The sequence below is a fragment of the Eretmochelys imbricata genome, chromosome 3 (assembly GCF_965152235.1).
Source record: "Eretmochelys imbricata isolate rEreImb1 chromosome 3, rEreImb1.hap1, whole genome shotgun sequence".
NCBI classification, from domain to species: domain Eukaryota; kingdom Metazoa; phylum Chordata; order Testudines; family Cheloniidae; genus Eretmochelys; species Eretmochelys imbricata.
The window spans coordinates 100,615,490-100,628,211 of record NC_135574.1 but is presented as its reverse complement, the minus strand read 5'-3'; the positions used below and the strand labels follow the sequence as shown (position 1 = coordinate 100,628,211).

The 12,722-nt window shown below is 47.2% G+C and overlaps 1 protein-coding gene across 4 annotated transcripts in view; it reads right to left on the bottom strand.

Annotated features, from left to right (window-relative positions):
• The window catches only part of ENPP1 (ectonucleotide pyrophosphatase/phosphodiesterase 1), a 71,010-nt gene extending 59,330 nt beyond the window's left edge, over positions 1-11,680 (bottom strand). For 2 of the 4 annotated variants that reach the window (XR_013345635.1, XR_013345634.1), the window contains exon 1: positions 11,243-11,680. Coding sequence is in view for 2 of the 4 variants with exons in the window: in XM_077813053.1 (XP_077669179.1) it covers positions 11,243-11,416 (174 nt within the window). In the remaining 2 variants the exon portion in view is untranslated. The remainder of the gene's footprint in view (positions 1-11,242) is intronic. The other 2 variants (XM_077813053.1, XM_077813051.1) reach the window with 2 other exon arrangements.
• Between the last annotated feature and the right edge of the window lie 1,042 nt (positions 11,681-12,722).

The window sequence follows — 12,722 nt, the reverse complement described above, 5'->3', positions numbered from 1 at the left end:
GCCAGTCAACAGTAAAGTTTTGAAAAACCTGGAAGAATTTTGAGTCTGCTCCCACAACTATATTGTCATTCTCTGTAATTTTTACCTAATTCAGCAGATATCCAGCTTCCATGGTAAAAGAAACTGGAACAATTCACCCCTTGTGTGTTTCCACGGATGTCAGTAGAGTTACTCCAAGGAAGAATTGGACTCAGCAATAAATCAGAAGTAAGCCTTGCATGAACTAGATATTTATCTCTTTCAGACCTCATCTATATTAGAGAAGTTGCAGCAGTGTATCTAATTATAACCCCTAATGCAGGTATAGCAAAAACAAAATAGTTATAGGGACCCCATTACTCTGGTTATCTGAGAGCCTCACAACACCCCTTTGAGGTAGAAAATGTCTATTGCCCCCATTTTACAGATAAGGAACTGAGACACAGTGGATAGGTCTATACCGAGTAAAAAAAAAACAGTGGCACCAAGTCTCAGAGTCCAGGTCAGCTGTCAGTGTAAACGTTCAGGCTTGGGCTGGAGCCTGGTGTCTGATACCCTCCTTCCTCACAGGGTGTCAGAGTCTGGGCTCCAGCCCAAGCCTGAATGTCTACACTGCAATTTTAAAGCCCTATGAGCCTGGGTCAGCTGACCTGGGCCAGCCATCGCTGTGCCATGAATCTTTTATTGCAGTGAAGACATAATTTTCCCAGAGTCATACATGAAGGCTGTGGCAGAGCAAGAAACTGAACCCAGACTAATACCCTATCCAATGAACCAGTGAACCTTCTGAATATAAACAAAGCCTCAGCTCCAAGCAGTATTCCTTCAAATAAAGTTTCAACTTTGCATCAGCACTTGCCCTCTATCATCAGATATGCGGGATAGCTATTTCATTTGAGCAAGTAAAAACTGAAAAACAGAGCGCTACAAAAGGGTCATAACTTAGAGGAACAATTTGCTTTCCTAGATTTTCCCTGCTCTGGAGGAGAAAGATTATTCCTTTTTAACTTCTTGTGTCTCCAACACCCAACTCCAATATCCACCACACAAACACACACACCTTCTTATCCAAAGGTATAGAAATTGTACACCACACACATGATTTCTATAAGCTTAATGAGGAGCTAAAACAAATTCTATAGGCTGTGTTACATTCAAAGCCATTACCAGAAAAACAAAATCAAAAGTGACTGTGTTCTTAAAACTCCTAAAAGTTAAGATTTTCTCATTTTTATGAAATAGAGTGGGTAACACTGTATGTAGACATGTTGGGGGAATATAATAATAAAAAAAAGGAATCGGAGGACCCATTCAATTTGAAACTAGTACTTTTTATTTAACAATTAAAATGAACACCTTTAAAACTCAAACATGAAATTGATGAAGCAGGAAAGTTGTAATGTTGCAAAAACAAAGACAAAAAAAATATTATATAATGTCCTTGTTCCCCCATATTGCTATTCACCTTACTTGCAAAATAAAAGAATACTTCAGGAAGACCAGCAATATTTTTTAAACCGAGATCCCCCAATAAGAGCACATAGAATTTCAAAATTCAGCATATCATGGAGTTTAAAATTGCTATTTCAGACTACCCATTAAACCTCTATTTGGTATCCCAGCATTAGTTACTCTGATCTTTTGTTTTGCCTACTTATTACTTTTCAGGGGCATCCTTTAGAAATTTTGTGGCGATCAACCACATTACTATTATTAATTATTATTATTATGTATTGTATTGAGGTAGCAGCTGAAAGCCCCACCGGAAAGCAAGGGTCCATTGTGCTAAGCACTGTACAAACCCATAGTATGAGCGTCTTTGTCCCAAAGAACTTATAGTCAAAAAAAAAAAAAAAAAAAAAAGACACGACAGACAAAGGACAGGAGTGGAAGCAGATTCTCAGAGGGGAAGTGACTTGCCTAAGATTCACAGACTTTAAAGTCAGAAGGGATCATTGTGACCTCCTGTACACTGCAGGCCACAGAATTTCATCCACTCCTGTAATAGACACCTAATCTCTGGCTGAGTTACTGAAGTCTTCAAATCATGGTTTAAAGACTTCAAGTTAGAATTCACTATTTACATTAGTTTAAATTTGCAAGTGACCCGTGACTCTTGCTGTAGAAGAAGGTGAAAAATCCCCAGGGTTTCAGCCAATCTGACCTGGGGGAAAATTCCTTCTCGACACCAAATATGGCAATCAGTTAGACTCTAAGCATGTGGGCAAGACCCATCACGTATATACCTGGGAAAGAATTCTCTGTAGTAACTCAGAGCTCTCCCCATCTAGTATCCAGTCTCCAGCAATTGGGAATTTTTGCTCTTGGCAGTCGCTGATGGGCCACATGCCATCATAGGCAGTCCTATCGTACCATCACCTCCATAAACTTATTACGCTCAGTCTTAAAGCCCTTTAGGTTTTTTGCCCACACTGCTCCCCTTGGAAGTCTGTTCCAGAACTTCACTCCTCTGAGGGTTAGAAACCTTCATCTAATTTCGTGCCTCCAGCTTTCACCCTGCCCACACCACACGATCCATTGTCTACAGCCAAGCTCTGCGATACAACCGCATTTGCTCCAACCCCTCAGACAGAGACAAACACCTACAAGATCTCTATCAAGCATTCTTACAACTACAATACCCACCTGCAGAAGTGAAGAAACAGATTATCAGAGCCAGAAGAGTTCCCAGAAGTCACCTACTACAGGACAGGCCTAACAAAGAAAATAACGGAACGCCACTAGATGTCACCTTCAGCCCCCAACTAAAACCCCTCCAACGCGCATTATCAAGGATCTACAACCTATCCTGAAGGATGACCCAACACTCTCACAAATCTTGGGAGACAGGCCAGTCCTTGCCTACAGACAGCCCCCCAACCTGAAGCGAATACTCACCAGCAACCACATACCACACAACAGAACCACTAACCCAGAAACCTATCCTTGCAACAAAGCCCGTTGCCAACTGTGCCCACATATCTATTCAGGGGACACCATCACAGGGCCTAATCAAATCAGCCACACTATCAGAGGCTCGTTCACCTGCACATCTACCAATGTGTTATATGCCATCATGTGCCAGCAATGCCCCTCTGCCATGTACATGGTCAAACTGTCAAAAGAATAAATGGACACAAGTCAAATGTCAAGAATTATAACATTCATAAACCAGTCGGAGAACACTTCAATCTCTCTGGTCACGCGATTCCAGACATGAAAGTTGCGACATTATCAGAAAAACTTCCAATCCAGACTCCAGCGGGAGACTGCTGAATTGGAATTCATTTGCAAATTGGATACAATTAACTTAGGCTTGAATAGAGACTGGGAGTGGCTAAGTCATTATGCAAGGTAACCTCCCCCCCCCCCCCCAGATGTTCTTGTTAAACCCTGGATTTGTGCTGGAAATGGCCCACCTTGATTATCATACACATTGTAAGGAGAGCGATCACTTTACATAAGCTATTACCAGCAGGAGACTGGGGTGGGGGGAGAGAAAACCTTTTGTAGTGATAATCACCCATTTTTTCATGGTTTGTGTATATAAAAACGTCTTCTGTACTTTCCACAGTATGCATCCGATGAAGTGAGCTGTAGCTCACGAAAGCTTATGCTCAAATAAATTGGTTAGTCTCTAAGGTGCCACAAGTACTCCTTTTCTTCCTGTGGTGAGAAGCATCTAAGTTTGTAAGGACATTGAAAGTGTTAAGATCAGCTTAGAATGCATTTTGCTTTTATTTCATTTGACCAAATCTGACTTGTTATGCTTTGACTTAGAATCTAAGTGATTATATCTTTATAGTTAATAAATTTGTTTATTCTACCTGAAGCAATGCGTTTGGTTTGAAGCATGTCAGAGGATCCCCTTGGGAGAACAAGCCTGATACATATCAATTTCTTTGTTAAATTGATGAACTCATATATGCTTGCAGCATCCACTGGGCATAACTGGACACTGCAAGACGGAGGTTCCTAGAGTTGTGTCTGGGACCGGAGATACCAGCTAGTATCATGCGGTTGCAAGTAGCTGGGAGCTTACACACCAGAGGCTGTGTGTGAACAGCCCAGGAGTGGGGGGTTCTCACAGCAGAGCAGGGTACAGCTGGCTCCCAGAGTCAAGGATTGGAGTGACCTAGCAGATCACTGGTCCAGATAACACCAGAGGGGAACATCACATCCTCGCAATCGTGTTTTTTCTTACTTCTAAATTTTTAAGTACCAAGACACATTCTGTGGGTTGGTTTTAGGTGCAGGACTGGAAAATCCATAGTTTGGACTTCGGTTTCTGTGTGATCATCCTCAGACAGGCAAGGTCAGCGTTGCTTCCCCACAGAACTAGAACTCAGTCCAAAAATCTACCTAATCTCAGGTGCTCTGTGGGAGGCCAGGGACATTTCTTTGGAGCCCCTGTGCCTCTGCACTGCTTCCTGGCCTAAACAGTCCCAGTAACTTCCCATGTACACCTCCATTGGTTGTGACTCCCAGTGCATCCCCAATTGCAGTGGGGGAAAAGAAAATAATCAACCTGACAGCATAATCTTAATACTGGGTTATATATGTTTTTTCATGGGTTTCTAAAGGAAGACCTAGCAATCCCCAACTCCTTCCCTTCCCCATAGGGCTCTCATGGAGGGTCTTCTGTGTGATATTTAATTTGATTTAAATAATAATAAAAAGATGCCTATACAAGATTCTAAGCAACCTAACACATTTGGTATTCCAACAAAACCCCAACAGCAATACACACACACCCTACCCCTCCTTTCCACCCTTCATCGTCCTGGGAAGCACACCCTTGGCCCTCTCCAAATTCCCCAGCAAACAGCTGTGTTTTGCAGCATGCCCGGAAGGTCACCAGATTTGAGCTACTTTGGACCATGGGGGGAGGGAGCAAGTTCCTGAGTACCAGGTCCTTCACAGACAGCATGCTGCCACCTACTCTGTTTTAATGAGAGAGATCCAACTTTATCATCTATGCTGACTGGAGCTGTGGCAGTATGGTATTGGAAGAGAGGCAACCCTTTAGGCTGGCAGGTTTTAGGACAAGGAGATCAACAGGCAGCTAGTAAAGATCTTGGAGAGTTGACGCCATGTACTCCCAGCAAGACGCCCTTAGTAAGCAAGCCACCAGAGTCTGTACTAGCTTCAATTGCCAAATGGTTTTAAGATGCAGCCCCACGTAAAGCAATATTTTATTGCAAGAGTTTAATTCTGAGGTAACAATGGCAAGGTCGGCACCCTAAAAGAAAGCCTGCAGCTGCCTACCCAGACAAAGGCAGCAAAAAGCTGGCTGGGTTACTGCTGCAGTATGATCATCCAATAGTTGCGAGTGGTCTAGAGTCCACTAAGTTTCCAACCCTGCACACTAGTGGTAGATGAACTCCCTCAAAGAGGCTGTTATTATTTCTGCCATCTTTTCAATCGGTTTCCCTCAAAGCACCATTATCACTTAATTCTTGTCAGGATTGAGCCTCAGCCAGCTCACGCTCATCCATGCACCGATCTCTGGTGGACACTGATTGAGGCACATCATCTGAGTTGGTGGAGACTGAGACATACAGTTGGGTGCCATCAGCAAACTGAAGACACAAACCTCATGTCTTCTTATTAACCTTTATGACAAAGTTCCTCCTCTGCCTTGGTGGGTCCTGCACTTATTGGTGGATTTGCTCGCCTCGGAGCTTCATAGCAACCCACAGTTTGGCCACTTTTGCTAGTGGCTCAAGCCTGCCATTCACTCAGCTAACCTCATCACTGGCCAGCATGGGAAAAAGGAAGAAGAACAATCCCCGCAGTCTCTGCTGATCCACCGTGAGGGTCAGGGAACAGCCCGGACATCTTCCCCTCTGGTGGAACCCACAGTCCAGGTCAACTCTTCCTGTGTCTGATCAGGAGTTGGGAGGAACCCGGGCCCGCCCTCTACTCCGGGTTCCAGCCCAGGGCCCTGTGGAATGCAGCTGTCTAGAGAGCCTCCTGGAACAGCTGTGTGACAGCTACAACTCCCTGGGCTACTTTCCCATGGCCTCCTCCCAGCACCTTTTTTATCCTCACCATAGGACCTTCCTCCTGGTGTCTGATAATGCTTGTACACCTCAGTCCTCCAACAGTCTGTGTTCTCACTCTCAGCTCCTAGTGCCTCTTGCTCCCAGCTCCTCACACACGCACCACAAACTGAAGTGAGATCCTTTTTAAACTCAGGTGCCCTGATTAGCTAGCCTGCCCTAATTGATTCTAGCAGCTTCTTAATTAGCTCCAGGTGTCCTAATTAGCCTGCCTGCCTTTGTTCCAGCAAGTTCCTTCTTGTTCTGGAACTGCCCGTTACCTTACCCAGGGAAAATGGACCTGCTTAATCTGGGACTAATATATCTGCCTTCTAACTCTCTCCTGTAGCCATCTGGCCTGACCCTGTCACACCTTATTAATGGCCCCATATACATGTTGTACAGGATTCAGGAGGAAGGGCAGCAGAATGGTACCCTGTAGCACACCACACTTGAGAGTTTTTTGGGAAGAGGAGCAATTGCCCACAATTACCTATGGAGAGCTCTCTGAAAGAAAACAATGAAGCCACTGAAGAGAAGCCCCTATCAGGGTATGCAGGCAAGTCAACAACAACTCATGATCAATGGTATCAAATGCAGGTGACAGATCAATAACTAGCGTGGAGACTTGATTCCTACCAATGGGTGGGAAGGGGAACAATGCCACAGAAGTGTGTCTCTCCCCATCTTTTCCCCTTCCACCCTGATCCGAGTCCTCTGAGTCCATTAGTGGAGAGAATGATCTGGCTACCAGTCAACAACTTTTTCACTCTTTGGACCAGATCTTCAACTAAAGAAAACTGACATACATCCATGGAAGTCAATAGAATATATCAATTCACACCAGCCAAGGATCTGGCCCTCTGTTTATGCTAAAGACCATTTCTGACTCAGGTTCATATGGATGGTCCACGTGAGATAGTTTTCATCCAAAGCACAGAACTCCCCACATTTATACTCAATGAACCAAATACAGTCCCAGTGCAAGGAGGTGTAACTCCACACCACTTTTTGTTCTGCCCACAAACCTCCATCAGCCACTATATGTTCCTGTGCGGAGTGCCTTTGCTAAGTACTGTTCTGCAGCTTATAAGGGCTTGTGAAACCACCACCCTAACCCCACCCCCACAGGTAGAGCCCCCATACTCTGTTCCCCTTCACACAGAAGCTATGAAGTTCTTCTGTAATTTGGGTCTTGCACCCTTGTGACTGAGGGCAAGCCACATGATGCCCTATATATGCACAACTTCCATTGACATCTGTGGGACTAACCTGTAGCTAGAGAGAGGAGAATGTAAATGAGCCCTGTTGCTTTCTGAAGAAGCGAAAACCTTAATGCAAGTGCTCTCTGATCATCAGCCCTGAATCAAATGCATTGTTCAGTATTTATAAAAATCCTAGCACAGCTGGGTATGAAACCATTGCACATATTGTTACATCTACAACTAGAAATATTCTCTCTAGAAGCACTGGAGAGATACCATCTCTCCATTATAGCCATGTTTAAGGGAGAGACTTTCATTTCTAACCCCACTTTTAAAGGCCCTTTGGCTACAAATACTCATACTTTTTCTCAGTCTACCATCACCCCAATTTTCTGGAAAGTTTTGTAAATTCTGTGTGACCATTCTGCGTTATCGGAGTGTCAGCAACAACAGCAAAAGTGAAGGGCAAGTCATATTTTTAAAGAGATTTAAAAAAACCCACCTTTATTTGTGCTTGGATTACTCAAAAATTGCTTCATTTAAAATTTCAGACTCTCTGTGTATGTAATCCTCAGTGAGGGATGAATACTGTGACAAGTCTGAGGGAGAACACTGGTTGAGCAAATAGGGCTCTGATTTAGCAGAGCACTTAAGCATACCCGTTACCTTCAAGCATGTTTAGGTCCATCCTTGTTCAGCAAAGCTCTTAAGCATAGAACTGGGAGGGAAAGTTTTCCCATTCCATGAAAAATTTTGAGATATCAAAAATGTTCCCTTCAGCATTAGGACAGAACAGAAACATTATGAAATGTTTCTATGAAAAAAACAAAAATAGATAATACAATAGCCAGTATCACACAAGTTAGACACCTGATTGACAACAGGGTCTTTGTCTTGGTCTCCCATATCCTAGGTGAATGTCATAACCACTGGAGTACACAGTCAGTGTCTCGTTCTCTGGGACTATTTAATTATTAATGCAAAGTGGAATAGATTGAACAGGAGTCAGGACAGAGTGAGAGGACACCCACACCCCTCAACATATGTGACAGGCTGGTGGTTAGGATGTGCACGTTGGATGTGGGAGAGCTAGGTTCAAGTCCCTGCTTCAAATCAGGTGCCTTGAAAAAGTGAGCCAAGTTTTCACCATCAGCCCTTTCCAGCAAGCACCAAGCAATTTTGGGGCTATGCTGACCCTATATAGCAGGGGTGGGCAAACTACGGCCCGGAGGCCAAAGCCGGCTCTCCAGATGTTTTAATCGGGTCCTCTAGCTCCCACCAGGGAGTGGAGTCGGGGGCTTGCCCCACGCTGCGTGGCTCCTAGAAGCAGCAGCATGTCCCCCCTCCAGCTCCTACGCATAGGGGTAGTCAGTGGGCTCTGCATGCTACCCCTGCACCAAGCGCCGCCCCCACAGTTCCCATTGCTGGGACATGCTGCTGCTGTTTCTGGGAGCTACTTGAGGTAAGCGCCCCCCCAAAAGCCTGCACCCTGACCCCTTGCCCCACCCCTGATCCCCCTCCCACCCGCCAAACCCCTCAGTCCCAGCCCAGAGCACCCTCCTGCACCTCCAACCCCTCATCCTCAGCTCCACCCCAGAGCCCGCACCCCCAGCAGGAGCCCTCACTCTGCACCCCAACCCCATGCCCCAGCCCGGAGCCCCCTCCCGCACCCAGAACTCCTCATTTATGGCCCCACCCCACAGCCCACACCCCAGGCAGAGCCTTCACCCCCTCCCATACCCCAAACCCCAATTTCGTGAGCATTCATGGCCCGCCATATAATTTCCATACTCAGATGTGGCCCTTGGGTGCCCACCCCTGTTCTATAGCTAAGTATAACATATAGAGTATGGCTGTAACCACCTTCCAACACCACACCTCCTTCCCCCCACCATCACACACACACACACACAGAAGGCTTTTCACCAGTGGGGCTGCCGGTCAGTTCTACAGCAGAAAAACCTGCCAAAAACTCTGGGGTGAATTTAGCATGTAATATAATTACACTACCTACAACAAGACTAAAAGAGACTCACAAGTGATTATGTACAGTTCACACTTACAGCTAACAGCTAAAGATTTTTAAAGGCAATTGTGAGGTGGTGCACAGTTCATTTGAAAGTGTAAGCAGTGTTTGTGTGTTAGCCCTAATTATCAAACAGGTTGCAAGTTCACATATATATTTGAAAAGGTACCTCAAAGCTGTAGGCTTTACTATACTGTACTTAAAAAGTACTGCTTATGCACACACAAGCAAAAGCAATATTTTGTATTTCTATAGTGTCTTCTTCCCAAGAATGCCAAAGCTCTTTATATACATTAATCATTTTAGGCTCATAAATCCCTGTGAGACATGAACATTATTATCTTCATTGTACAGATGGCAACAATGAGAACAGAGGAGATGCAGCTGTACTAGGAAACTGACCCATTACTAACAACCACTGTCAGCAATGGGTCTCCCTGAAACAGGACTGAAAATGGTTTCAAGGGACACCATAAACTTCTAATTGACATAACTTTAAAAATTAATGTAAAGTAGTTTCTGGTACTGCACCTGTCCTTCTGGTCCACTACAAATTTTTCAGTCACATTTTTGTCTATTTTCTTCTCCGAGGTTGCAGTGCCAAATACCCGCAACAGGGAATAAACCACCACTGATTTCAAAGAGAGGAAGCAGTGAAGATGAGTGCTATTCAATGCAGAAAGCAAACTAGATGGTGAAAAAGAGAATCCCCGCTCCCCTAGTCTCTTTCAGATAGGATGTTACTTATAAACGTAGAAGAGAAAATACTTTCTGACAGAACTGTGGAACACTCTCTCTGAGCTGCTAATGGAGGCAGGATGAAAGCGCGTTCAGCCCTACCACCCAGAGAACCCTTCAAGAGTCGGTACTGCTAAAAACTGTTCTATGCCTCCCTAACAATTAAACCATTTACAGAACAGGATGACCCACCGCAGACAACCATGGTAAAAAATGGAGTACTAGTGGCACCTTAGAGACTAACCAATTTATTTGCGCATGAGCTTTCGTGAGCTACAGCTTATGCTCAAATAAATTGGCTAGTCTCTAAGGTGCCACAAGTACTCCTTTTCTTTTTGCGAACACAGACTAACAGGACTGCTACTCTGAAACCTGCCATGGTAAAAAAATGGGTCAATTTCCTGGTTGGACCCGGAGAGCTGTGACTGGCTCGCCTACAGCCAGGCAATGAGCAGAGTAATGAGTGGAACGCCCGTGCACGGCTCACTCCCCTGTTCTCCGACTGCAAGGATCTCAACGTGTCGCAGAAGGTATTTTTTTAAATGCCCTGTTGAAGCACATGGCAAAGCCCTTCGCACAGGATGTTTTTAAATCCAGAGTTAAATTAATGCAAGATAAAGTGAGGCACTTGGCATTTCTGCCTGGGTATATCTCACATACCCACACTGGCTACATCAGCCATGCACATTAAAGCGCCACCCCGTTAGGCTTTATTTAATGTTATGGTACAATTGCTAGTTCCTCACACTCCCTCTTGAGGGGAAAAAAAAGTGCAGAGCCAAAGACAGAGGAGCGGAGGTTGCTCCGCAGCAGGCTTTTTCATTCCTCTGCAGCATTTCAGCACTCACCCGGGTGCCTTTGGAACCAATCAAGGGGGCTGCCCGGCTCCTTACGGCCAGCGGAGCAGGGCAGCCCCAGGGAGCTGGGGACCACTGTTCCCGCTAAGCTGTGCGCCTGTGTGCGGGCACACAGATCCCAAACCCCGCGCACAGGGCGGAACACCGCGCGCACAAAAACCTGCGCACAAGCACAACAATTTGCACAGAAGAATTTTTTTTTTGCCCACGCGGCCTGTCCAAATTTTGCACAGAAGACATTTTTTGCGCACACAGGGCCTGTCACAAATTAGAGGGAACACTGCTGGGGACTAAGGTCCTACCGGTGGCTATTCATGGCCCCCTCTGCAGAGCAGCTGGACCCGGCCCTAGAGGCACCTGCCCTGAGCCCCTAGCACCTCGCTCGCCTCTTACCAGGGAGAGCACTGTATAGGTGTTGGGGTTCTTGCTTTTGCCTCTAGGCGCTGCTTTCTCCGGCTCCTGGGCGAGCTCCATGGCTGGGATCATGGGCGCCGCCGCCTGCTCCGCTCCGTGGCTGAGGCTGCGCTGCCCGGGCAGGCTCCCCGTGACGTTCCCGTCTCCCTCCATCGTCCCCGCGCCTCTAGCCTGCGGCGCTGTCTCCGGCCGCCGCTATTAATAGGGTGACAGAGCAGCCCCGGGCCGGGCCGGCCCCGCCTCCCTCCTGGCCAGGCGCACGCCTGGCGCCTTCCCCCGCGGCTCAGGGCTGGAGCGGGAGCGCGGGGCGAAGCCAGTGCAGCTTCCTGGCTCGCGGCTGTCCTGCATTGTGGGTGGTGGTATTAGGCGGCGTTTCCCTGCGCGCCTCTTTACGCGGCCCCGCTTTCTGCTCGCCTTTCTCCGCGCCCTTCTGGCCCCCAGCCCCCGTCCCAAATGGCTAAACGCGTCGCGCCTGCTGGGGGTGAGATAACGTGGCTCCCAATTTGAGGCGGGAGGAAGAGGAAGGGGGCTGGGGGGGGCTGGCAGGGAGAGCCACGCTGCTTTCCTGTGCGCCTAGAAAAGCGTTTCCCTCTGGCGTGCCCAGGCTTCCCCCGCAGCCCCTGCCCCCCAGCTCTGGGCACAGTGAAGCAGAGACATGAGGAGGGGGGGGCTTCAGTCAAGCTGAAGAGGATGGGAACTGCTCCTCCTGCCTTTACTGGTAAAGGGACCCCTGCCACAGTGTTAACTCTTTACTCCCTGGGTTCAGTCCCAGCAGGAGGCCAGGAAGGTTTTCAGTGCCAGTCTTGTCTCGTGGTCTGGCTTTGGAAGCTGGCCTTGCTTTGCTCTCAGCTGCAGCACCACCCTCCACGGGAGCTCCTCTACTGGGATATTTTCTAACAACAGTTCCCTACAGTGCCAACAAAGGGAGCGTACTAGCTCGAGATACTGCTTTAGTGCAGAGGTTTTCAAGCTGCAGGGTGTACACTCCAAGGGGAGCCTGGAATAACATGGGGGGGGGCGAGCAGCAACACTGGCGGCTTATGCCAGCTCCGCATGGCAGGGCCTGTGCTAGCCACCAGGGGGGGTAGGGAAGGAGTGCCACTACCACCCCCAACTCACCTCAGTGGGCAACCTAGAGCTGGAACTAGGGGTGCAGAAGCACCCCCTGGCTTGAAGTGGTTTCCATCATGTACAGGGTTTACAGTTTTGTTCAATGGCTTTCAGCACCCCCACCGTACAAATTGTTCCAACACCACTGAGTCAGTGTCAACATCTGCCGTGGCCATGCTAATTTCCGCTCCCGGACATCTGCATGCCCAGTACTGGCTCTGCCCCCAGAGACCTTTGCATGCACCTTCCCCCACCCTGAAAACCCAGAGATCGTTGACAGGTAGTCAACGTAGAAGCAGCGTCCTGCAAACTTTGGGTGTGCCATTTGTGAGTATCTGTGTATATGAAA